The sequence below is a fragment of the Zeus faber genome (genome assembly GCF_960531495.2).
Source record: "Zeus faber genome assembly, chromosome: 17".
Lineage (NCBI taxonomy): Eukaryota > Metazoa > Chordata > Actinopteri > Zeiformes > Zeidae > Zeus > Zeus faber.
In genome coordinates, this window is record NC_137204.1 from 20,723,050 (window position 1) to 20,746,438 (window position 23,389).

The following is a 23,389-nucleotide window of genomic DNA, read 5'->3' on the forward strand; positions in this document are numbered from 1 at the left end:
ATAATAATTGGACAGCTGAAAAAATATTTGACTTGGTAAGACTTAACTTCTTAGCAGTGCCATGCCTTTGGCACGGTGGCACTCCCTCATGGCAAAAAGGTCCTGGGTTCGATTCCCGCTTGGGCCATTGTTGGCACCTACCTCCAGTGGGTCTCCAAACAGGTCCCTAATCACCTGTGTGGAGTTTGCATGTTCTCCCCGTGCTCACACATGGGGTCTCCTACGTTACAGTATAACGTTGTAAGAACCTCCACTAAAAACATGCACAAGAAACATCATCATCATCATTGTGTGCTATCACCGGGTGCGTTGCATTACATTTCACTGCATATATGTATGGAAGTATGTATATGTATGTGACAAATAAAAATCTTGAATCTTGAATCTTGAATCTTGAATCATCTGAGCAGTGATGGACACTGAAGTTGGTTCCTTCCCCCCGCAGGAAGGACCAGCCTGGATGGGATATAAGCAGAGCACACAGTTCACTGTGTGTGTGTGTGTGTGTGTGTGTGTGTGTGTGTGTGTGTGTGTGTGTGTGTGTGTGTGTGTGTGTGTGTGTGTGTGTGTGTGTGTGTGTGTGTGTGTGTGTGTGTGTGTGTGTGTGTGTGTGCGCGCGCGCGCGCGCGCATGTGTTGTGTACGGTGACAAATAATGACGAGCTAAGCCTGTCCAGTTGTGTTTAAGGAGTAGGATAAATCTTGACTTCCTCTCACCGTTTCACTCCTCTGCTCCAGCGTCATGACTCCACCCGTGAGGTGGAATTAGAGCGGCGCATTCTGCTCCACTTAGATCTGTCGTTGCAATGCAGCCTCGCGGCGTCAGCGCCGCGCTACTGCACCGGGACGGCCTTTCACTTTCATTCAGCTCAGAAACCTCCCACAGGCCGCAGGGACTTGCTGTATATTATATGTTTGATGATAAAGGGTGGTGTTTTACTTTTGTTCAAAAAATCAATTCTTCTTCTTTTTTTTCGGGCTTCATGACCTCACAGTGTACACGGTATGTCTAAAGTTTTAAAGCACACAAAACACTTTGTCCTTCAGCTTTAACTAAACAGCAGCCTGTTTATACTAATGAAGTAGTGTGTTTTTTTCTCCCCTTCAACTGTATTCACAGCTCCCTGTTTCAAATGAGTGCTAGTTTGCCTGTTTTATGGTTGTATACTGCCCACAACCCCGAGCCCCTGCTGTTCTATTTAATTTAATAGTATTTCATTTATATTTATTCGTATTTACAGTAATTACTTTACTGTTCATTCAATTTCCCCACAAGTGGACAAGTGAAAGTACAGTATCTGTCTAATAGAACTTAATGTGTTAACCGAAATATGAACTCTCTTAAAAAATTAGAGGGCGGGGGGGCCTTCCCATAATACTACCAGACCATATTGGACATCTTGGATATCTTGGGTCCATCTGCTCCACATGTCGAGTTTTCCACCTCGGCTTTACTTGATGTGTGTCACGTTACAAGTTCCAGTCATAGAAACACACACACACACACACACACACACACACACACACACACACACACACACACACACACACACACACACAGAGACACACACACTGACACAAAGAGAGACATACACACACACTAATGGGTCTGTGCTAATGACACCATCTGACAAGTACTATTTTTACTTTAGAAAGACTGAAAACGCCAAAACAATGTGAAGCTTTGTACTGACACACACTTGACAGTCTTTGTGGAGGACAACCACGGAGAAGATTTTCCAATAAAGTATGGCAGTTTAGGTGCATGTGAAATTATTTGTTTAGCCATTTATCGCCAGCTAAAATTTCATGGACCTTGGCAGCCCTATCTGTGACCGCTGACCCCTGAGGAGCCCAGCGCACTCCCTGGCTGCCCGGGCCGGGCTATAAAAAAAACCCCTCTATGAGTGATAGAGTGGTTTTTTAATAGCCCGGCCCGGCCTTTTTCCATCGGTCGTGCAAAATGTAGTGCGGTGATAGCGGGGGTGTACGCCGCAGAGGCTATTTTACACCATGCGTCTCAATGTTGGCTCATTACTCCCCCATCATAACTTACAGCACGCCAGGACGGCTATTTAAGGAGTCAGAGTTCACCCCTTTATCGTCTGTAGGTCAGTGGGCCACGTCGGGCCAGGTCTACCGCTGTATCCTAATATGTACACACCAGTCCCTACTGGTTTACTAGTGTACTTGTAGCTGCCAGTGCAGTGCCCTGCGTGGGCTCAAATCTTCTTTCATACCAATGGTCTTACATCGAGGAAGGAAAAGGAAACTTGGGTATTTTGACTGGAAGCCAGAGGAGTCTTATCACATGCTGTTCTGCATATTTTCTCCAGCGTGCACGCACAGGAATGTATTTATAAACCAGTAAGGGGCAATTCTAGTTTGCCAAAAACATGTTATCCACGGCCAAACAGACTTGGCCTTGACAATGGCGACGCGTCGGGCCTTTCCATCTCTGTGTCATATCCTCGTCCGCGAAAGCCGCCGCGGAAGGTGAACAGCCCTTTTTAAGGACAGGGAAAACAAAGCTCCTGGGGGCTCGCCGAGACAGCCGGCCCGTCAGGGCTCCGGTTGTGCTTTTTTTTTTTGGCTTTGACCGTTTTTTATTTATTAAAATGTTCCCGTTCTATTTTATGTTTTCGTGAGACGAAATGTTGCGGTCCGGCTCGGTTTTTTCAAAACCGCCACTGTGCAGTGTTTGTACTGCGGATTGCCTTCATATGAGGTCATGGCTGACTCTCCCACAGTCGGACTCAGGCTGTCAGCGTGGAACCCTGGGCTCACGAGCGCTGCGCCCCTGTGCACGCTGGGGCTGGGTACTGGGTGCTCAATACATTTAAGGTATCGACCGAAATAACCCCAAACCAAGTAGTATCCAAACGTCTCCAGACAAACAATACCTGCATTCAATCCTTTTTGTAGCCAGGTCTAGAAAGAAAAAAGGAATATTTCTATGGTTTTGCTCCCAGCCAATGACCGCAAGCGTTTTTTTTTTTTTGCGATTTAAAGCAACGTGTGATTTGGCTCACTACCACAGCAGCAGCCACAACAGTCTGGTAAAGCATAGGTTCTCAATTTTTCAAGTCTGTCTTAGTGGAAGAGGTTTTCCTCGCTGTAATCGTTCCTCCTGTACCGGCTCCTTGTTTAAAATGACACCGCCCGAAATACTTCATTGTAGAGTTGTTGAATAAATATATCAATGCTTTTGACACGTTCGGAATGTGTTTGCGTAAAAATCATTTGGACGGGGAGGAGTGGTGGCATTTTACGCAACAGAATGCTTCCATTCACATGATGGAAGAAGTAGAAAAAAAGGTATTGAATGAAGTACTCTATTGGTATCGGTATCACTTTGATGGTACTGGTATCGTGTCTTTGAGCCCTAGTGTGTGTGGTCTATGTATGGAAACGTGTTTCATTTGTGCTTGTATGTTCTACTCGTATAGTACATGTTTTTTTAATCAGCTTGTAACTCGTGGCGTGACTGCTCTTTTGGATACGTCATAGCAGAGGGCAATTTTTTTTAATTTTTTTTATTTATTTTTTTCTCAGAGGAACATGACCCACATTCGGGGATTTCAGCCACTTGTCTCAGCCCACTGTGCCTGTAACCGCATGTCCGCGCCAGTGAATTACAGGGCCCGTGTCCATGATTTAGTGATGTGGCCTTCCACACGTCACAGCAGGAGCCCGGTCTTATCTCTCATCAGGGAAATGTGGCACGCTGGTACACGGACTATTCTGAGCCGCCGCTGTATTTAGTACTTCTTGATTGAGTTCAATGTATTATTTATTTCTCATTTATTTTTAGTGTGCATGCACATGAACATAACATGGTTACGTTTCATTCATTTTTCCCTCCTCCCACCTCCTCCTTTCCCCTCATAGTCATTCACTTTTCATTTTTCCACTTCCTCTTGAGCCCCTCCCTCCCTCTTTTTTGGATCTGTTTCTCATCCTCCATCTCCTTCTCTTCTTCTCACATCTGAAATTGAGTATAATATCTTACCAATTTTTATTAAATGATTTAGCTTGTTTGTTTTTTATCATGGCTATTTGATGGCCCACTATTGCGTTTTTTTTCCTCAATTGTTTACACATGTTTTCTGAGAACATGCCTCCTATTCTCAGAAGCTCTACACACAAATCCAGAAACAGACACGCAAGAAGGCAGAACTCCACAAATCACAAACGAAATGAAACTCTGCATTCGGAACAATGTTATGTGATCGCAGACGGTGTTGAAATGACACACCACACCATTATAGGAATAGACATTTGTAAGAATCAATTGATGTGCTCAATTGTAAAACACGGCTGTGAATAGAAATATGAGTACCAATTTCTTATCAGGAGACTTGTGCCTTTTGCATGTTCAGTGTTATACTTACAACGTATGTTGTAACAACAGTTGTTGTGAAATATTTTTATACTCAAATATAAAACACATAAATATAATGACGGTGCGGGCCCGGCAGACGTGTGACGGGTTGGGGGGGACGTCCGACGCCCCATGCTGCAACATGCTGCAAAACACCGTCTCACAGCGAGCGGAGAGGTCACAACGACGTCGACACGATACTCCTCCACATATGTCTCTCTCTCTCTCTCTTTCTTTCTTTCTTTTGTAATTTCCTTCTTTTGTTCTTTTTTCTTTCTTTCTTTCTTTTTTTTTCAGTTTGCATTTTACATGTTTCTTCCTTTCTATTTTTACCGGATTTATATCTTTCTTTTGGCGGGCGTGCCTGGTGGGCGCGACAGTGCGGGCACGGCGGTGCAGGCCCGGCGGGCGTGATGGTGCGGGCCCGGCGGGCGTGACGGTCCAGGGGTGACGGTGGGCACATGCATATACATACGATTATACATATATGTATGACCGGTGGCTGTGATGGTGCGTGCCCGGCGGGCGTGACGGTGCGGACCTTGGGCGCGTGCTGGGCTGTGCCCGGCTGGTGTGACTGTGCGGGCCCGGAAGGTGTGACGGTGCCGGCCCGGCGGCGGTGAAGGTGCATGCCCGGTTGGCGTGACGGTGCGGGAGCAATGGTGCGTGACAGTGCGGGCCCGGAGGGCGTGAAGGTGTGGGCCCGGAGGGCGCGACGGTGTGGCGCGTTAGGGGGGGACATCTGACGCCTCATGCGGCAAAACCGTGACCATGGCAACACAGCAAAACACCGTCTCACAGTGAGCGGAGAGGTCGCACCGACGTTGACACGATACTCCTCCACATTTCTGTCTCTCTCTTTATTTCTTTCCTTCTTTAGTTTTCTTTATTTCTTTGCTTCTTTTTCCAGTTTGCTATGTTTCTTCCTTTCTATTTTTACCGGATTTATATCTTTCTTTCGGTGGGCGTGATGCTGCGTGCCCGGTGGGCCTGACGGTGAGTGCCTGGTAGGTGTGACGGTGCGGCCCGGCGGGCATGACAGTAGGCGCATACATATACATACGATTTTATATATATATATATATATATATATATATATATATATATATATATATATATATATATATATATATATATATATATATATATATATATATATATATATATATATATATATATATATATATATATATATATATGTATGTATATATATATATATATATATATATGTATGTATATATGTATATATATATATATATATATATATATATATATATATATATATATGTATGTATATATGTATATATATATATATATATATATATGTATATATGTATGTATATATATATATATATATATATATATATATATATATATATATATATATATATATATATATATATATATATATATATATATATGTATGACCCGCGAGCGTGATAGTGATGGTGTGTGTCTGGCGGGCGTGATGGTGCTTGACTGGCGGGCTTGACAGCGCTGGGAGTGGATGTGACGGTGCGTGCCCGGCGGGTGTGATGGTGCGGGCCCGGCGGGCCTGATGATGGAGGGTCAGTGTGGATAGTAGGAAATTGAAGATCTGCATTTTGAATGGCAGTGTGTTCCATGTGAACACAAGAGATTTTATTCATGAAGATTGTGCCAAATGAAGAGAATTGAAAGAAGTGTGGTTTAGAACTGCAGTCTGAGTGTAAAGCATGAAATGTGCTTGTATTTTAGCAGAATTAGCTTGAAGATTGAAACATGAATTACAGGTTGGTACCAGTGTTACTGTGTAAACAATTAAAGGAAAACTGTAATGCAAAGTACTTTGAACTGCGTGTTGGGTCCCAAAGGTGCACAAATAAATGTTATTATTCTCTTTCTACTTCCTCATCCTCCTCTTCTCTCTTCCTGCAGGTCCACGAGTGGAACAAGAACGATGAGCGGCTGCTGGTGGCGGTGGAGCATGGCGAGGTGGAGAAGGTGGCGTCGCTCCTGGCCAAGAAAGGAGCCAGCGCCGTCAAACTGGACAACGAGGGAAAGTCAGCGTGAGTGCCGCCGCGGTGGTCAGACGCCACGCTGCTTTTTTACTACGTGCCTATTGCAAAGTTATTTCTTGGCAGAGCATCCGTTTGGAGAAATAAAAGTTTGCCCATGAATCGACGAAGGAATGACGTTGGTGTCGTGGTATGCTGAGATAATTCACACTTTATACGACTTGTTGCTCTGCTGTGAAAACATTCAATTCCACATCATCGAAGTACTTGGAATTCCACGATTCTTGATATCCAATTTGATACCAGCGTATGAAAACAAACTAACTTAAACAAGAAAGAAATACATGCACTTAGGATCGTTACTTATCCTTTAAATGGTCCACAGGTAATACAGGTACTCCTCACTTAACGACAGAGTTCCGTTCCTAGGACCAGGTTGTTAAACGAATTGGTCGATAAGCGAGGACCCGTGTTATTTCATGGTCAGGGGGCGTGTATATAGTATATATAGTATATACAGTATATATATTGTTATTTCACGGTAAGGGGGAGTGGTGATTGCGTAAGCTAGTGTAGTGAATACTGACAGACTGCGGGAACGAGTGTATATAGTGTGTATAGTGTGTATATTTATATACTGTATATCTAGTACCTCCAGTACTTACCTATATAGTGTATATAGTAAATATAGTGTGTATATAGTGTATCTAGTGTATGTAGTATATAACTTGTATATATAGTGTATATAGTGTGTATATAGTATATATGTAGTGTATATAGTATATAGTGTGTATATAGTGTATAAAGGGTGATGAGATGAGATGCTTGACGCTGAGACGCCGGGGTATTGGATGCAGCCTACAATACAGACTGGTCAGAGAGCTGGTCGTAGTCCGAACGGAGTACTTGTAGTCTATATGCATTGCAAATGAAATAGGAGAAATGAAGAACATGGCACCTTCAATAATTGGTCTGTTGTTATTTTTGAAGGTACTATTATCAACTCGGTGTTTTCTGCTGGAGATCCAAAGTTTGCACATTTAGAAACTTGTGATTAGAAAAACAAATCCGCAATTTCAATATTATTTAAGATGCCTTTTTCAGTTAACAAAAATACTAGTCTACAGATCCTTAAGGAATAGGATTTTCATAAAAGAATCAGCAAGTTGATTTAATTAATATAAATACATTTGTTTTTTTTACAGATGAGCATTTTAGACTTATTTTTACTCTGATCCAGGGACATGGATCCTCCCCATTACTTGCATCTTGCAGCTGCAGTTTTCTTTTTTTGGTGACCAACAATAACAACTGCAACCATCATTGGGTTACAAAGCTGCAGAAGGAGTAAAGTGCCATTTCTGTGGGTTTTAAGTTAATTCAAAAATTCCCTTTCCCAAAAGTAACTTCAGTCCCGTTTATATTAAGTGCACACGATTCCCATGTTCCTAATTAGCTATGTCAAGATCTTTAAACTTCAGAGATGCAAACAGCGATCCACGGCCCCTCTAAACATTTTGCAGATCCCGGTTAGAGATTCACCGTGTTATCGTCAGATCGGTAAAAAACAGAGAGGGATGACGGGAAGTCGGCAGCCCTCACTATATATTTACTCAGAACCAACACAGGTCTGACCAGAGGACGCACAAGAGCTCTGATTAAATGATGAACGATGATGAATTATAAATAGTATCCATGCCCTGTAGAATCACCTTCAGCCTTCTTGCCATTTTTTAGGTGTCGTCTTTGATGTAGAACACGATCGCCTTACCTATGAAGGGCCGGGATGCATTTAGATCAGTTATAGCCAAAACATAATTCATAACATACAGGGCTCTTGTCTTGACATTACACTTCTCATACCAATAACCATACCTTGATTTCAAATACTTGTTATGATACCAATTTTCTTTTGTCTCAGACCAGAAATACATTTTCTCACATAAAGCGCGCAAACCGTCTTTAAAACATTTTTTTTGTCGGATGTTTTGAAAGAATCAACAAAAATTTGGCGCATTTGCTCATGCTTGCCGAACAGATGCCGAAGAGATTAGTTATCTTCATATGGAATGCAACAGAAATTGATCCTCAATATTATCAATATTATATTTTATAAATATATGCATTTATATACATATATGTACATATATTTATACATTTATATTTCATATTTATATTCTCATTATTATTATTATTATTATTATTATTATTATTATTGTTATTATTATTATTATTTTATATTATTATTATATCAATATTATTCAATCAATATCATAAAATTACCTGATTTCCACACACAGCCACACATACTGTATGTCCTATATCAAAATACACTTATTCATATATTGTATTGTATATGTATTGTATATATCATATGTATATATTCTCTCTTACGCTTTGTTGGCTTGTTTTGGAAATGGTTCATGTAAAACCCAACCCTAACCCAAGTCCAAGATTAAACGTTCTTCTAAATCAAATCTTTGACAGTTTTGTAGTATTATTCCTCAGCATTTAATTTCTCTCAGGCCAAATAGCCTCATTACTGCTCGAAAAATACTCACAATGGTATCCAAGTGCGATTATTTCGTCCCTCTTTGTGCTGCTGGATATTGTTTACGACAGTGGAGTTGAGTTGCTTAGCGCCCGACTCAGTTTGAGCTATTTTCACAAATATGAGCTGAGTAGAGAACATTGTTAACCGAGGGCTATTCAGAGGAGAGGAGCGGGGGTCATTTAAATAGACACGCGAAGGCACCGTTTGGATGAACAGCACTGAAACTAAGTTTGCATAACGTTGTCACAGAGACAGCAGGCCTGAGTCACCCCACCAGATACCAGGTGGTGGTGGTGGTGACTCTCTCCATCCCTGCATTTTGGAAACGCGAACACACTTTGCACGGCGAAGAAGCCGCAGTCTCTGGCCCGAGAGACGACTTTTTGAACTTCAATCACCGAGCGTTTGAGAACTGCGCGCAAAGCCTTCAAAGCCTGACTAGAGTATGAACTCTGTTGGGATTGTTATATCATGCGTTGTGTATTATCGGAGACACACACTACACGCTAGTGAGCGAAAGATGTAGACTTGAGGATTTGAAAGAGGATGAAATTAGGATGTGTCATCATTTTCTGCAGGACATTTTGTGTTTCGGCGTGAGCTTATCTAGGGCTGTTACGATCATGACATATTAGTTGAAAAAAGTACCTAGTTGAATAAAGTTAAATATGTTGAATATGAACATAATAAATGTGGACAGACATTTAATTTGCCTGAACCCAACTGATGGAAAACCAACTACTTCACATTTAATCCAATCCAACCTAATTACATTTCTTGCAACATTTGTATCATCCCCCTTAAATCTCGTTTGAAAAATAAAATGGATGGAAGGAATCTAATGTTGTATTTTTTTCATTATTATTCTTATGTTTTAACAATGTTGAGTTATTCTCTCGAACTACAGTCCTCATGTAAACATTGAAATAAATAGGAACAGACATTCTGAGTTTGGAGCGCGTTGAGAGCTTTTAGTGCTCTCCGAGTGGAGATTGTTGATAACACAGAAACCCAATGTCAATGTTTGACTTCTCTTATTGAAACCCAACACCCACTGACCTCAATGTGTTCAGACGCTCATATCAATCCTATGGCATCCACACACAGGCCCAAATGTAGGAAACACTCGCACAAGCACGTACACAGTGGTGGCCAACTATATATGGCCAAATATGTATCTTATATACATATAATGTAATGTATGGCTCAGAGCGTCCCAAAATGGTGCAAAAACGTAAAATTTAATCAACACCCTTTGACCTATATGATAAAATAGTAAAGCATTATTTTTTTTAATTATTGATTTTGTCATCCATTGATGAAAACACACACACACACACACACACACACACACACACACACACACACACACACACACACACACACACACACACACACACACACACACACACACTCAAAAGCACACAAGCGGTCTATGTCACAAGTAGTTCACATCCTTGACTGATTTTGGTGTGTGACTAGGAAACACATAAAATGCATACACACGCACCTTTTCAAGACGTGATGGATTCGATCATTTTGGGTCTCTCAGGACCAACTATGCTGCTATAGTGATGGAACATGAGTGGAAGCCATGTTGTGAGAGCATTTTGCATTTGCGTGCTGGGGCCTGTTCGTCAATTTATCTGTGTGCCGCTTATCTTTTATTTCCGCTCCTTGAACTAAAAGGGGTCGCATTGATTGTCTGCCAATCACATGGAGACAAGCCAACATGCTAACATTGATTGTCAGCCACAAAGCACATTTCTCTGTGTATAGATTAACGTTCGCCTTAGATAATGTTTTCTATGGATGACTCAAGGAGTGAAAACTCACAAAAGTTTCCTATATTGCATTGGTTCAATAACACTGGGAGAATAGATAAGGGTTTCTTGCAATAACATTTGTTTTGTATTTTGTTTATTATTATCATTATTATTTGTATTAATAATGATGATAATGATAATGTTTTATTTATGGATTTGTTGTTGTGTTTAGTCTTCATGTAGCAGCCACCCGTGGTCTGACAGACTGTCTATCTGTGATCCTGGCCCATGGAGCTGACCTGTCAGTCACTGATGCTGCAGGTATGTGGATAATTCTATTTTGTACTTTCTAACATCATTAAGCTACAATTTTGAGCAGTTTTGTTCCGGGTTTATTTGGTTAAAGGCTGTATAAGTGTCAACAAACGATTCAGGATGGGAAAAGAGTCTACCTCTGATTAATAATAATTCATAATTCCTTTAATATGTTGACTTTCTTAACTAAAATCTTTCCATAGGTTTCTCCGCATTGCACCTGGCTGCCAAAAACAACCACACAGAGTGTGTCAAAAAGCTGATCCAGGTAAGGTTAAAATACTGAAGGAGCTAAGTACAGAATAACAACAAGGGGTGTTGATTACTTGGACGACCAGACATACTTAATGAACTGACATCTTTATAAAATATCAGTTGGGGAACGTTGACCTTGCCTACTGAATTCGATCCAATAAGTACATTTCGTCGCAGTATCAAACCAACTGTAAGTCACAGTCACAGCCAGCGAAACATTCGCCCGAGACAAGCAGTACTAGTGGAGTTATACCTCTTTTCCACTGTAGGAAATACCCGCTAACACCTGCTAACATCTGACTTTTCTCTCTAGTGGAAAAGGATACGCTTGGCATTCAGTCCCGAGACAAATTACCCTGCAATAGTCACAAATTTTTATCGGCTACAACTCTGATCGGCAGTGATGGAAACATGACACCCGAAACATACTAATTTTGCCACTTTACCGGCGCAATCTGTCACGCTTTGAAGTCCCAGCCGTCGGCCCGTAAATAGACAGGAATATCCTTGTATCATTTGATCATTTTACATCGGATTCAGAGTCAAAAGAAAATCAGAAGTTATTGACTTTTTTCCCACATGCGGGACCATGAAATGTTTTGAGTACCGGGACCGCTATGTGGGGACCGCTTCGACTGCTCCGTGTGCTCTGTTCCTCTCAGAAAATGCAGAACATTTAGAAACAAACTCCTCAATGACAGAAAGGCCTTCCTCGAGAAGAAAGGAATACATTTCAAATGTTCTTCTTCATTCACCCACCTCCCCAAAGAGGTCCTCAGTGAAGTGGTCAGAACGCGACATCACCTATCATGATGCGGCAATGCATCCCAGTCCATCCCCTCAAACTGCCGAGGCTCCTTCACCGTCACAGGAGAATAGCTGGGAGGGTGAAGATCCATCTAACATGGCTGCTGTTAGAACAAGCTGCACAGAAGTTTGCGGTCCAAGTCAATTGAGCTGCTCACGCTCAAATATCTGCCCCGCAAAGATATACCCGAAGGGTGCCAGGGACAAGGCCATAATAGCCTATGTAATCCTGGATGACCAGAGCAGTCGCTCACTAGCCAAACCAGTGTTCTTCGAGCTGTTCAGTGTGGAGAGCAAACCATTCTCATACCACCCCAGAATCTTCTCTGGCATTGTAGAAACATCTGGCAAGAAGGCAGGAGGATTTCAGATCAAGTCACTGGACAGCAAACTTCTCATCTCTCTCCCACCACTCATTGAGTGTCACAAGATCTTGAACAATCGATCCGAGATTCCAACGCTAAATGCAGTCTTACACCAACCTCATCTTCATCACATTGCGAAGCACATCCCAGAACTGGATCCTGAAGCAGAAGTAATCCTGCTACTCGGAAATTATGTCTTTAGAGCACACAAGGTCAGGCAGCAGGTCAACGGACCACACAAAGGCCCCTCCCCCAGCGTCTACAGAGACGATGCTAACAGTTGGGTAGCCCCACTGCCGTTCAGGGAACCATGCCAGCCTCTGCTGAACAACAAAGAACAAGTAGTCAACCAGTTCACATCTCTGCATCGAACCATGAAAAGGAAACCTGAGATGCAGGAACAGTATGTGGCATTCATGGAGAAGATCTTCGCGAATGGACATGCCGAGGTAGCGGCACAACCAAAGAAGCTGAAGAATTCTGGTATCTCCCACCGTTTGGGGTCTACCACTCATAAAAACCCAATCAGATTAGGGTGGTCTTTGATTCCAGCGCCCAGTGCTCCGGTGTTTCCCTCAATGACGTGCTCACAGGCGTACACACTCATCTCACAGGCCCCCACCACAAGAAGCCCCTCCTTGGTGCCCTGCTACGCTTCTGGTAGGAGATGATTGCAATCGTGGCGGGCATCCAGCAGATGTTCCATTGCTTTTTGGTCTGTGAAGACCACAGCAATTTCCTCCATTTTTTTTATGGCACAAGAACAATGACATCAACAAGGCTGTTGTGGAGTACCAGATGAAGGTCTATGTCTTTGGCAACGGGCCATTTAATTCCTTGACCACCTCAGGACCAAAAGACCCATAAGAGAAGGTGCATAGGAGCATGGTGCCGATATAGTCAACTTTTTGGAAAGGCATTTCTATGTTGATGATGGCTTGGAATCCATACCATCTAAAACCGAGACAATCTACCTGCTCCTACGCTGTGGCGTACCTGAGAGCAGTTCAAGAAGATGGAAAAGCTGAAGTAGGATTCATTATGGGCAAGACAAGGCTAGCACCCCAGTCCATGCCTGCAATCCTGAACTGGCTTGAACTGTGCGCTGCCGTCTTAGCGGTCATGATGGCAGATCTCATTCAGGAGGAGCTACACCTAAAGTTCGATGCGACGAAGTCCTACATGGACAGCAAAGTAGTACTGGGGTACGTTTGCAGATGTAACTTACCTCGCACTCCAGATGAAATGGCCCAAGAAAGGAGTGTTATCCTCAAAGCAACACAAAAAGCAGCTTTTGCAAAATAACTGTCAGCCCTCTGAGCCAACAAAGCAGAAACGCAGCCCATCCTTAGAGAACAATCTCATTTGCAGATTGGAGGCCGATTAAAGCACTCCCAGCTGCAGAAAGTAACCCAATAATTCTGCCAAAAGATAGCCAGATCTCCTTACTGCTCACACAACATCACCATGAGCAAGTGAAAAACCCAGGATGGATGTATTTGGCCCCTGGCCTGTCTCTACCAGATGCACCAGAGGAGGACAGGCCAAGAGCAAGCAGTGGGCCATCATGTCAGCTGTTTGAGTTCGATATGAGTGCATATAGAGGTCATTGAGTCTATGGACACGTCCAGCTGCAATCATAGATGCCATCATAAATACACGTCCGCTCCTACCTGTTTTCTGCAGACCCTGAAAACCCCTTCATACTATCACCGTTGATACTCCTTACACAGAAGGCTGGAGCTCCACCTCCACCAGGAGATTTCTCAGAGAAGGACCTGTACACAAAGCAGTGTAGACAAGTTCAAGCTCTTGCAAACCAGTTATTGACCAGCTGAAGCTGTGAATACCTACTTTCATTGCAACACAGACAAAAGTGGACAGTGCAGAAACCTTGAAGTTGGAGATCTGGTTCTGCTCAGAGATAAGCAGACCGCCCGCAACTGCTGGCCCATGGCCTGGATCACCTCCACATTCCTGGGAAAGGATGGATGTGAGAGAGGTTGAGGTGAAGACAACTGACCAAGGCAATGTAAATACCTTTCTCAAGACAAATTGCAGAGATTGTTCTACTTCTACCCAAAGGCTGAGCTAGAGACTAATGTTCTGGACTTCTGCAACTTCATAGTGACCTCACAAAGGCAAGGCAAGGAGTGTGGTGTTTCTAAGGCATTATTAAGCTCCTATGGCTGAAATCGATACATTAAATAGTTCTAAGTAGTTGATAACTACTTCACAGTTTACAACTCGTTTGTAACAATTAATATTATTTGTCAAATCGCGTTACACGGTGACATTATTTTGGGTTTACTTCCTGTTTAGTCACTTCTGGTGCAATGGCTTAATGGTTCCGCAGATAGACACAATGTACAATCTGAATTAAATTAACTTCCATCCACTATGAAGCATCGTAGAGGCAATGCTGTAAGTTTTATTGTCTGACATTAGACATGTTAAAGAACATTAATCAGTCGCGGTTTAGTTAAAAAAAACCCAATATTTAGTAAGTTATTTTAATAGCTGTTTGTTTACAATTTTGCACAAGTGAACAGCAATGCTATGCCATGCAGTAGCAGTAAGTAGCAGTTAGCATAACTGCTACTTACAGTGCAAGACAGCAATGTACAGTATGTTCATATTTACAGCTACAGAATGTACAATGGTGTTTAGTGAAGAACACAGACACTTTTTCAATTTTTTTTATTCACAGTTTTGAGCACGGCATGTATGAGGAGGTGTGGCAGTAAATAGTCAGCCTTACTATGACTCTCTCTTCATTGGCTATGGTTTAACTTAGTGTTAAGTCAGAGTTTCAATACACTGCACGAGGACGTGAAAATAAAATGTTTATGGACTGGTGAGAGAGTGACTGGGGAAAGTCGCTCTCTTTGTGCTCTGATCGCGCAGCGAAGTGGAGATCGCTTCTGAAACAATTATCGCCCGCCTACTCACGGCCCGGTGGCAAATTCCCCGCGGCCCGGTGGTTGGGAACCTCTGCGCTAGGCTACTCACTAGGCTACTGACTAGGCTACAGGCTACTCGCCAGCCTCAGTAATGGAGAACAAAGGTGAATGTCAGTTTGTAAGAATGTAACGATGAGGAATATTCAACATAAAGGCTGTAATCACTCGGTTGAAAAAGAGTATGAAGAAATGATTGTGCATGCCAGCCTGGATAGTCATACACCACCTTTTGGAAAGTACCGTTTTAACAAGAGTGGTTAAATCGGTTATTTGTCAAAGGTGTATGTTGGCGACTGTGGAGTAGGTGTATTGCTGCAGGGAGTGCAATAGGAAACCAGTACAGAGCTGAAAAATGCAAACGGTTCTGGAGGTGGCGCAGCAGTCCTGGTATGGAAAGCAGACTGTCTGTTTCCAATCGATCTGTTTTAGCTGCTTCACTTGTTCGCTCTGCTGATTCTTCAGTCCCACAGAGATTTGCTGAACACACACACACACACACAAGCACGCACGCACGCACGCACACACACACACACACACACTGCTTCAAGGTACGGACTTAACTATCTCATAACAGTCAGCAAAAACCTGCCAACACATATTGTACCTGGCGAAAACACAATTACAACCCTGTACTTATTCAAAATTACACACAGCACATCCATCCAAACCCTTATTGCAGTTTCAGTTTGGGGTGTTATTTTTATTTTGAAACAAACTCGACCTGTTCCACTTATTCTTGAACTTGAACTTGAGCTTATTCTTGTAAAAATGTGTATATTTATAAATCCTCATTGTCTAACACCTCTGTCTATATTTTTTTCTGACTCCTGTGCAGAATAAATGTTTAATTGATGCTGTCGACAACTCAGGGAGAACTGCGTTGCACTATGCAGGTAAGAATTTACTTAAGACCGAACGTTTCAGGCAAATACAAAGACCTCCGTGATCATCGTCCAAGACATTCTTTCCAACCCCACCCCACCACAAAAAAGTTTCTGATTTTGCTTTGGTTGTGACTCCTGCAGCTGCCAGTGGGAACGTCCACACCGTCCAACTGTTGTGTGAACACAAGAGTCCCGTCAACCTTAGAGACGCTGTACGTACCTTCACCCCCACACACACAGTCTTCTTCTGATTTCCTCACTTGTTATCTGCCTGATGTTGATACATGTGGCCGCTTCGCCTGCCCCACGCCACCCGAGTGGCCTTTTCAGGGCCGTCCGACACAGAGACACAGGCGATTGGGGTTGAAAACACGCCCGTTTAATTGTAGAGAGTCGGCTTGGTGGAAGACACCCAGAGCATATGGAAAGCATGTCATGACAAGGGCTCCTCTCCTGTGTGTGTGTGTGTGTGTGTGTGTGTGTGTGTGTGTGTGTGTGTGTGTGTGTGTGTGTGTGGGTGTGGGTGGACGGGGTTTTTACCTGTTGCTCGTTGATTACTCTAACGAGCAATAGGCCCTCAGGCACCCTGATCCTGGGCCCAAATGACCTACAGTAGACCCAAGAGAGGTGTGGCTGCTTAAACCACACCACAGTACATCATCATATGAATAGGTTCTAATACAGTATTATCATTTTAGTATTTATGGTTATCGTCATCAAACTAAAGACATCTACATATCCATTATTGGTCAGAAGTAAGATCTAAAAATGTCTCTTGATATAGCATAAGATATTTCTATGGAGTTTTATCCGGAAAATAACTTTTTGTTTAGTAATATGTGAGCATATAGTTCAATGTGATTTGATTTTTTTTTGCAAGGATTTGAATGTATACGTGGATGCCATTATGTACAGACTAATATATTAATGTTAAGTAAAATCCCCTTTTGATTATGGTGATTGGGGAGAAATTCTTCCTTATATATGAATTTCATATATCCAACTGTTCTCATATACGCTGCCCTGTTTTATATGCAAAGTATACACATTGTACTGATTATATACATACACATTATATTCAAACAATCATTAGTGATCAGGATTCTTTACCCGGCCAGTTTGGAAGTTTATCTCAACTGAAATCTGACATGATGACATCATCTCAAAATGATGAATTGCTCCTTGCTCTTTCGATATTTTCCTCAAGATTTAACATAACTAAGTGACTTATAGAAACCGTGGCATCTAGCACCTCTCCGTTCTTCAAATACAGCACGTAAAGAATGCTGAGGCAAAGGGCTGGCTCTGCTGGACTCGTACCAACAACTACCTCTCGAATATAAAAGGTCTTTGCTACCAGGAATTTCCTCTCTTTTTCCTTCCATATTTTAAGATTGATTAATAGTGAAGTTAGAGTGTGTGTGTGTGTCTGTGTGTCTGTGTGTGTGTGTGTGTGTGTGTGTGTGGTTAGGGGGTCAGTGTACTGTGGGAACACTGTTCTCCAGCCGCAGACATGCGGTCTCCGTTGGAGTGACGTTCCATGCCTGTGGTTTTTTTTAAGAGGAAAGAAATACTCTCCCTTGTTGTTCCTGTGTCACAGTTTGATACATGTGCACATGCATGTGAACCCCACACTTTTCTCTCCTCTGCTTACATTTCAAGTTGCTGCGTTGCTGGTTTAAAGCCGGGGGCAGTTGTACGATGTGCGCTTGGGAACTAGTCACAAGCAGCCATTTTGCTATCAGACAGCCTCGTCTTGACTTGAGTTTTATGTGGGATTGGATTGCGCTTAATCCATCTCCCCGAGATGGTGGTGCGGGTACAAAGCAGGGATCGGGCCGGGAGAGAGTAGGGCTGGACGTCGAAGTACGCCAAGGTCACATCCGAGCATAAACACCAAACGAGTGTTGGATCGCATTCCAGCGGGGGACGGACAGGTGTAACAGAGCGGTGGAAAGTATGAAGAATTTGTTCCTGTGCCGAATTATCCCTTTTCAAGTATCTGGTGATCCTTCTGGTCAGTGGCGTTGAACAGAATGCACGAACTGCTCATGAGTTCAGTTGAGGGGAATCAGCCGGGGACTGAAGGTGCTTCTTCGCTGCGGGCCCGTCATCGCGGAGCGTGTGGGAAGACAGTTTCCCCAAGATGGAGATAATCCTGGGTTGTATCCCCCCCGCCCTCACCTCCCTGTCGTCTAGACGGTCCCATGACAGGACAAGCCTCCCAAACCAGTTTACTCAACCTCTTTGCATCTCTTCCCTGGATGCCGGCGCTAAGGAGGTTAGATCTAAGAGACGCTAAGGCGTGGAACATCGCCGGTGCCCTGATCCCGCCGCGGGAGATCGGTCGGCTCTGTTCTTCATTTGGAGAGTGCATCACTGTTGTTCATCCCTTTATTGTTCCAGTGCACGGCGTTGGTGCGTGTTGGCGGTTCTTGTTTCGCCCGAAGTCTTACCATGGTCCTCCTTAGTCATGGCTCTCTACCAGTAACTGTGCTCTTCCTCATTGTCCTTCATAGTGCAGCCAGATGTTGATGTTACGTTCCTGCCAATATAGTTGAAAGTCAGTTGAACGTGTTTTCCAGGAGAGTTGGCTTCAATAGAAACGCAATGTGAGATTATTTTAAACCAACTTGGAATGTGACCTAAAAAGGGTCGCCTTTAAGTGATTAGAAATAGACAATGGGGATTGTGGTTATAGGACGCACCCGATGGAGATTCGTGGCACAACATCCGCGTGTCTCAATGTGATTTCCCTTGTGCGTGTGCGTGTGCGTGTGCATGTATGTACATCTGCAAGCCTCGAGCTGGGTGCACAGTCGGGCAGTCCCACTTGCTGTGGTGGTGGTTAGTTGCATTAGTTACATGTCGACGGGGAACCACAGAGACATCTGGAAGACATTGCTGGGCTTCGGACTGTGCTGAAATGAACGACAGGGTGAAGAGAAGCTATGCCAGCTTTTTGGCTCCAGGCGTACGTCATGTCTGTGACATGTGACTTGCATAAATACGTGGAGGTGCAGAGACCCAAAGAGAAACGAAGAGTACTTTACCAGTTTATACATTTGTACATTTCTATGCTTATGGTCATTATAATATCAAGTCTCCCAACGACCGCACGAGAAAGGATTCCATGTTTTTTTTTAAACGTTTCTCAAACTTTGATTATTAATACGGAGTTTCAACATATTGTCTAGATGAATATAAATATAGCTTAAGATGTCAACAACAAAACATGTTACACAACATGTCAGCATTGTATTATTGCTCTGCAGACATGAGGAAAACTGTAAATTTTTCTTCTTGGGAAATATGCATTTTGAAATTGGTTCGCCGTCCTTCCTTGGACCACTTTTGGTCGGTACTAAGCACTGCATACCGGGAACACCCCACAAGACCTCCCTTGTCAAAGTGGCTCAGATCCTTACGCTTGCCCATTTTTCCTGCTTCCAACCCATCAACTTCAAGAACTGACTGTTCACTTGCTGCCCAATATATCCCACCACTTGACAGGTGCCATTGGAACGAGATGGTCAATGTTATTCACTTCGCCTGTCAGTGGTTTTAATGTTATGGCTGATCGGTGTAGAGTTTCACTCTGGCTTTAGTTAGAAGCCATGACCAATTTAAACATTTAACCCCTTGAGACGCACACGCACGCAGGCACGCGCGCACACACACACACACACACACACACACACACACACAGATAAACAGAGTTAGACTACAGAGGGAAAATGAGCAGAGAAAGTCTGCTAAAGTCTTTAACAGAGTTCCAAGGAACAGACAAAGCAGCTTTTTACTGTTTGGTTTGTGGCAGCAGTAGTCATGTAATATAAAACACAAAGCTACGCTGACATGTCTTACTGGGCTTTGACCAGTCTCTGCATTTTCCAGAGGGACTTTTTTCTTGTTTTTTTTATTGGGTTTTTTTCTATAAATATTCTAACGCAAGCTCCATGGAAATACTATTATATATATATATTAAAAAAAAGGTTCTTACTTTTTCATTTTACACATGATGAATTTTCACTGTATAGTAGTCCGGTAGTAGTAGTAGACAGGTTCAATCTCCAGTTTTTATCAGTTTAGATATGATGATGATAATAATAATAATAATAATCGGAACAAACGTTTGGACATTCACTCTTGTTTTCACACGTGTGAGAGTTCTCTCACCACATAGCGACACTGACCTCAACCTGCATCTACCTGTGTGTGTGTGTGTGTGCGTGTTTGCGTGCGTGCGTGCGTGCGTGGTAGTCATTGTTTGCATTGTAGTAGTTGTAGTTAACAAGCTTCCAGGGTAGGTTTCAGGTCATTTCTCATATGATTCGTTTCTGATGTTTCTAATGTTGCTGCTGCAGGAGGGCTTCAGTCCGCTGCTGCTGTCCGCCCGACACGCTCATGCCGAGGTGTGCAGTGCTCTGCTGGACTGGGGCGCTGACATCACTGTGCCTGAAAACAATGGCAGGTAGGAAGACGGCCGCCAGCACACAGAGCGCAGTGCACACACACACACACACACACACACACACACACACACACAAACACAGACAAACCTCCACACACCTGTCCGTCTCTTGAGGATCCAAAAACAAACTCTCACTCTATTAATGCAACTTATTCCTAGAAAAGGTTTGGCTGTGACTGTGATATGCAGTGGTTTGGCTGCTACCAACGAAATGTACTTATTGTAAGTCTCTTCGGACAAAAACTTCTGCTAAATATGAGGTTCCCAACGACCGGGACTCGGACCGGTGCCGGGCCACGGGGCATTTGCCACCGTGCCATGAGAAGGCGGGCACTCCCACCATTTTTATTGTATTTTATTCTATATATTTTTATCTTATTCTATAAGTATTCAACTTACTGTATTACGTTTTAGGAGTCAGTTAGTCGGTCTATTAGAAAGGAATTCTTTACTTTTATTTCTTTTTTTCCTAGGACATATTGTTTGCTATCACCGGGTGCGTTGCATTACATTTCACTGCATATATGTATGAAAGTATGTATATGTATGTGACAAATAAAAAATCTTGAATCTTGAATCTTGACTCCCCGTTTCTCCAGACAAAGAAAATAAAAACAGTGTGTTTTTATTGTTGATGTATTTATTTTCCAGAATCCTAATTGAAACAAAATGCGCGCCCCCCCCCCAAAAAAAAAACAACAACACAAAAGACTTTCTCAGTCACTCGCTTACCCCCCCCTCCCCCCACGTGGCTGTAATGAAAAACAGATTTTTGTCTATGTGCCTACCTCCTAGTGTATCCCTACAGATACTGAGGTTTAAGCTCAGTACCTGCAGGGGCGATGATCTCTTTGCGGCTCTGTGTTTCAGGACAGCCTTGATGCTGGCCAGCGAGTCCAGCGGTATGTCTGTGATCGACGTCCTGGTTCGCAGAGGAGCCGACCTCTGGGCCATAGACTCCCAAGGCCATGACGTCCTGCACTACGCTAAGCTGTCAGGCAGCAGCGAAGTCAGAGCCAGCCTCACCGCTGCCCTGCAGCGGCAGCAAAGCGCGGGTACACACGCGCGTGCACACACACACACACACACACACACACACACACACACACACACACACACACACACACACACACACACACACACACACACACACACACACACACACACACACAGTGGTCTACATTTTTTAATCTGCTTTGGAAACTTTTGACTTTTACTCTTTATATTTACTTTATATCTACTCCGCTACAGATCAGTCATGTAAAAAAACAAGTTTTGTAAACAGTTTCAAAAAGAAGCCAAAGCGACACTTTTACTGGGTAGTTTTTTTTTTGTTTTTTTTAGTATTTAGTCTATCTGTTCTTGAAAAAAAAAAGTACTTCACTGCAGTCACTCACTGATGCTTTTCCGAATCCAGTTGAAGTGTCAATCTCTTTGTGTGGTCGAGCGTGGTACTGCACTAGTTCAGAGTTCTACATAACATCACATGTTCAACACTGCCACCTTTTGGAAATGTAATGTATTTTTTCCTTTATGGATTTTTGCATATTTTCCTGAACTTGGTGCTTGGAAGTTATTTCCATCTACATCAGTGTCTTTCGTATCAAAAGTAACAGGGTTAGAGTAGAAATGTACTTTTGACATCCAATTTAATCGCCATTACTGTTTCCATTCACAGATATGAAGTCCCCCAAATCTCCCCAGGTGAGAATTCAACTTTATTTTTGAATGCTTTATACCCCTTCTTTAGGGATTCCAGCTCAAAGGTTGTAAGTCTGGTTGACCTTCCTTCAGAAGTGTCACCATGCAACTTGAAATCCTGCCTCAGGATTTTTAATCACGATACTAAAGGATCCTTGCTGCACTTTTGGAGCACCTCACATAGCATGTGACCACCATCTCTAATATAATGGCGTCAAATCTCATGCAGCCTGAAAAAAGAAAAAAGGAAATCCCGTGAAACGTAATTTTTTTCATTATTCATTGAGTATTCCTTCTCTTTCACTAACCACAACTAAATACACTGCCGTCTTTATTTTCCCTCCTTTCCCCCCCTTGCCTTTTGTTTCTACTGGCTGTCTCCTTTGCTGGCTCCTCAGCATGATCAAGTAGCTAAGCTAACTGATGAGCGGATCACAACTCCCAAAAAACGAAAAGCACCTCCACCTCCTATTAGTCCACGGCAGGTAAAGGCATGTCTATTATTGTGTCTGCCTGTTTGTCTCTGTACGTGCACGTTTGCATGTCTGCATCTTTTTCGCAAATGTAAAAGTATTTTGCGCGTGTGTGTGTGTGTGTGTGTGCGTGTGTGCGTGTGCGTGTGCGTGCGTGCGTGCGTGCGTGCGTGCGTGTTTATTTCCATATTGTCATTGTACTTGTTTCTATTTCAATGTGTGAAAAAGAAACGCGGTATGTATCCCAACAGCCTCCATTGTGATTTATGATTTTGAAGAAAATAACCCAGAAATGCAAATTAAAATGACATGCTTTGCTGTTGGATATTTGGATTTCAGCAAAGTGTTTCTATTAACTTAAGATCATTCTTGCCCCCATTTGATTTCATATTAACCCTTTATACTGTAGTGACCTCCGCATCCCTAACAGGCTATTGTTAATGATATTAACA

The 23,389-nt window shown here is 42.9% G+C and overlaps 1 protein-coding gene across 2 annotated transcripts in view; it reads left to right on the top strand.

Annotated features, from left to right (window-relative positions):
• rai14 (retinoic acid induced 14) overlaps window positions 1-23,389 on the top strand; it is a 51,289-nt gene that overhangs the window by 16,456 nt on the left and 11,444 nt on the right. The window contains exons 3-11 of one of the 2 annotated variants that reach the window (XM_080017503.1): window positions 6,301-6,431; window positions 10,933-11,021; window positions 11,219-11,283; window positions 16,241-16,298; window positions 16,431-16,501; window positions 20,657-20,763; window positions 21,634-21,818; window positions 22,442-22,467; window positions 22,863-22,949. In XM_080017503.1, the coding sequence (XP_079873629.1) occupies window positions 6,301-6,431; window positions 10,933-11,021; window positions 11,219-11,283; window positions 16,241-16,298; window positions 16,431-16,501; window positions 20,657-20,763; window positions 21,634-21,818; window positions 22,442-22,467; window positions 22,863-22,949 (819 nt within the window). The remainder of the gene's footprint in view (window positions 1-6,300; window positions 6,432-10,932; window positions 11,022-11,218; window positions 11,284-16,240; window positions 16,299-16,430; window positions 16,502-20,656; window positions 20,764-21,633; window positions 21,819-22,441; window positions 22,468-22,862; window positions 22,950-23,389) is intronic. The other variant, XM_080017504.1, reaches the window with a different exon arrangement.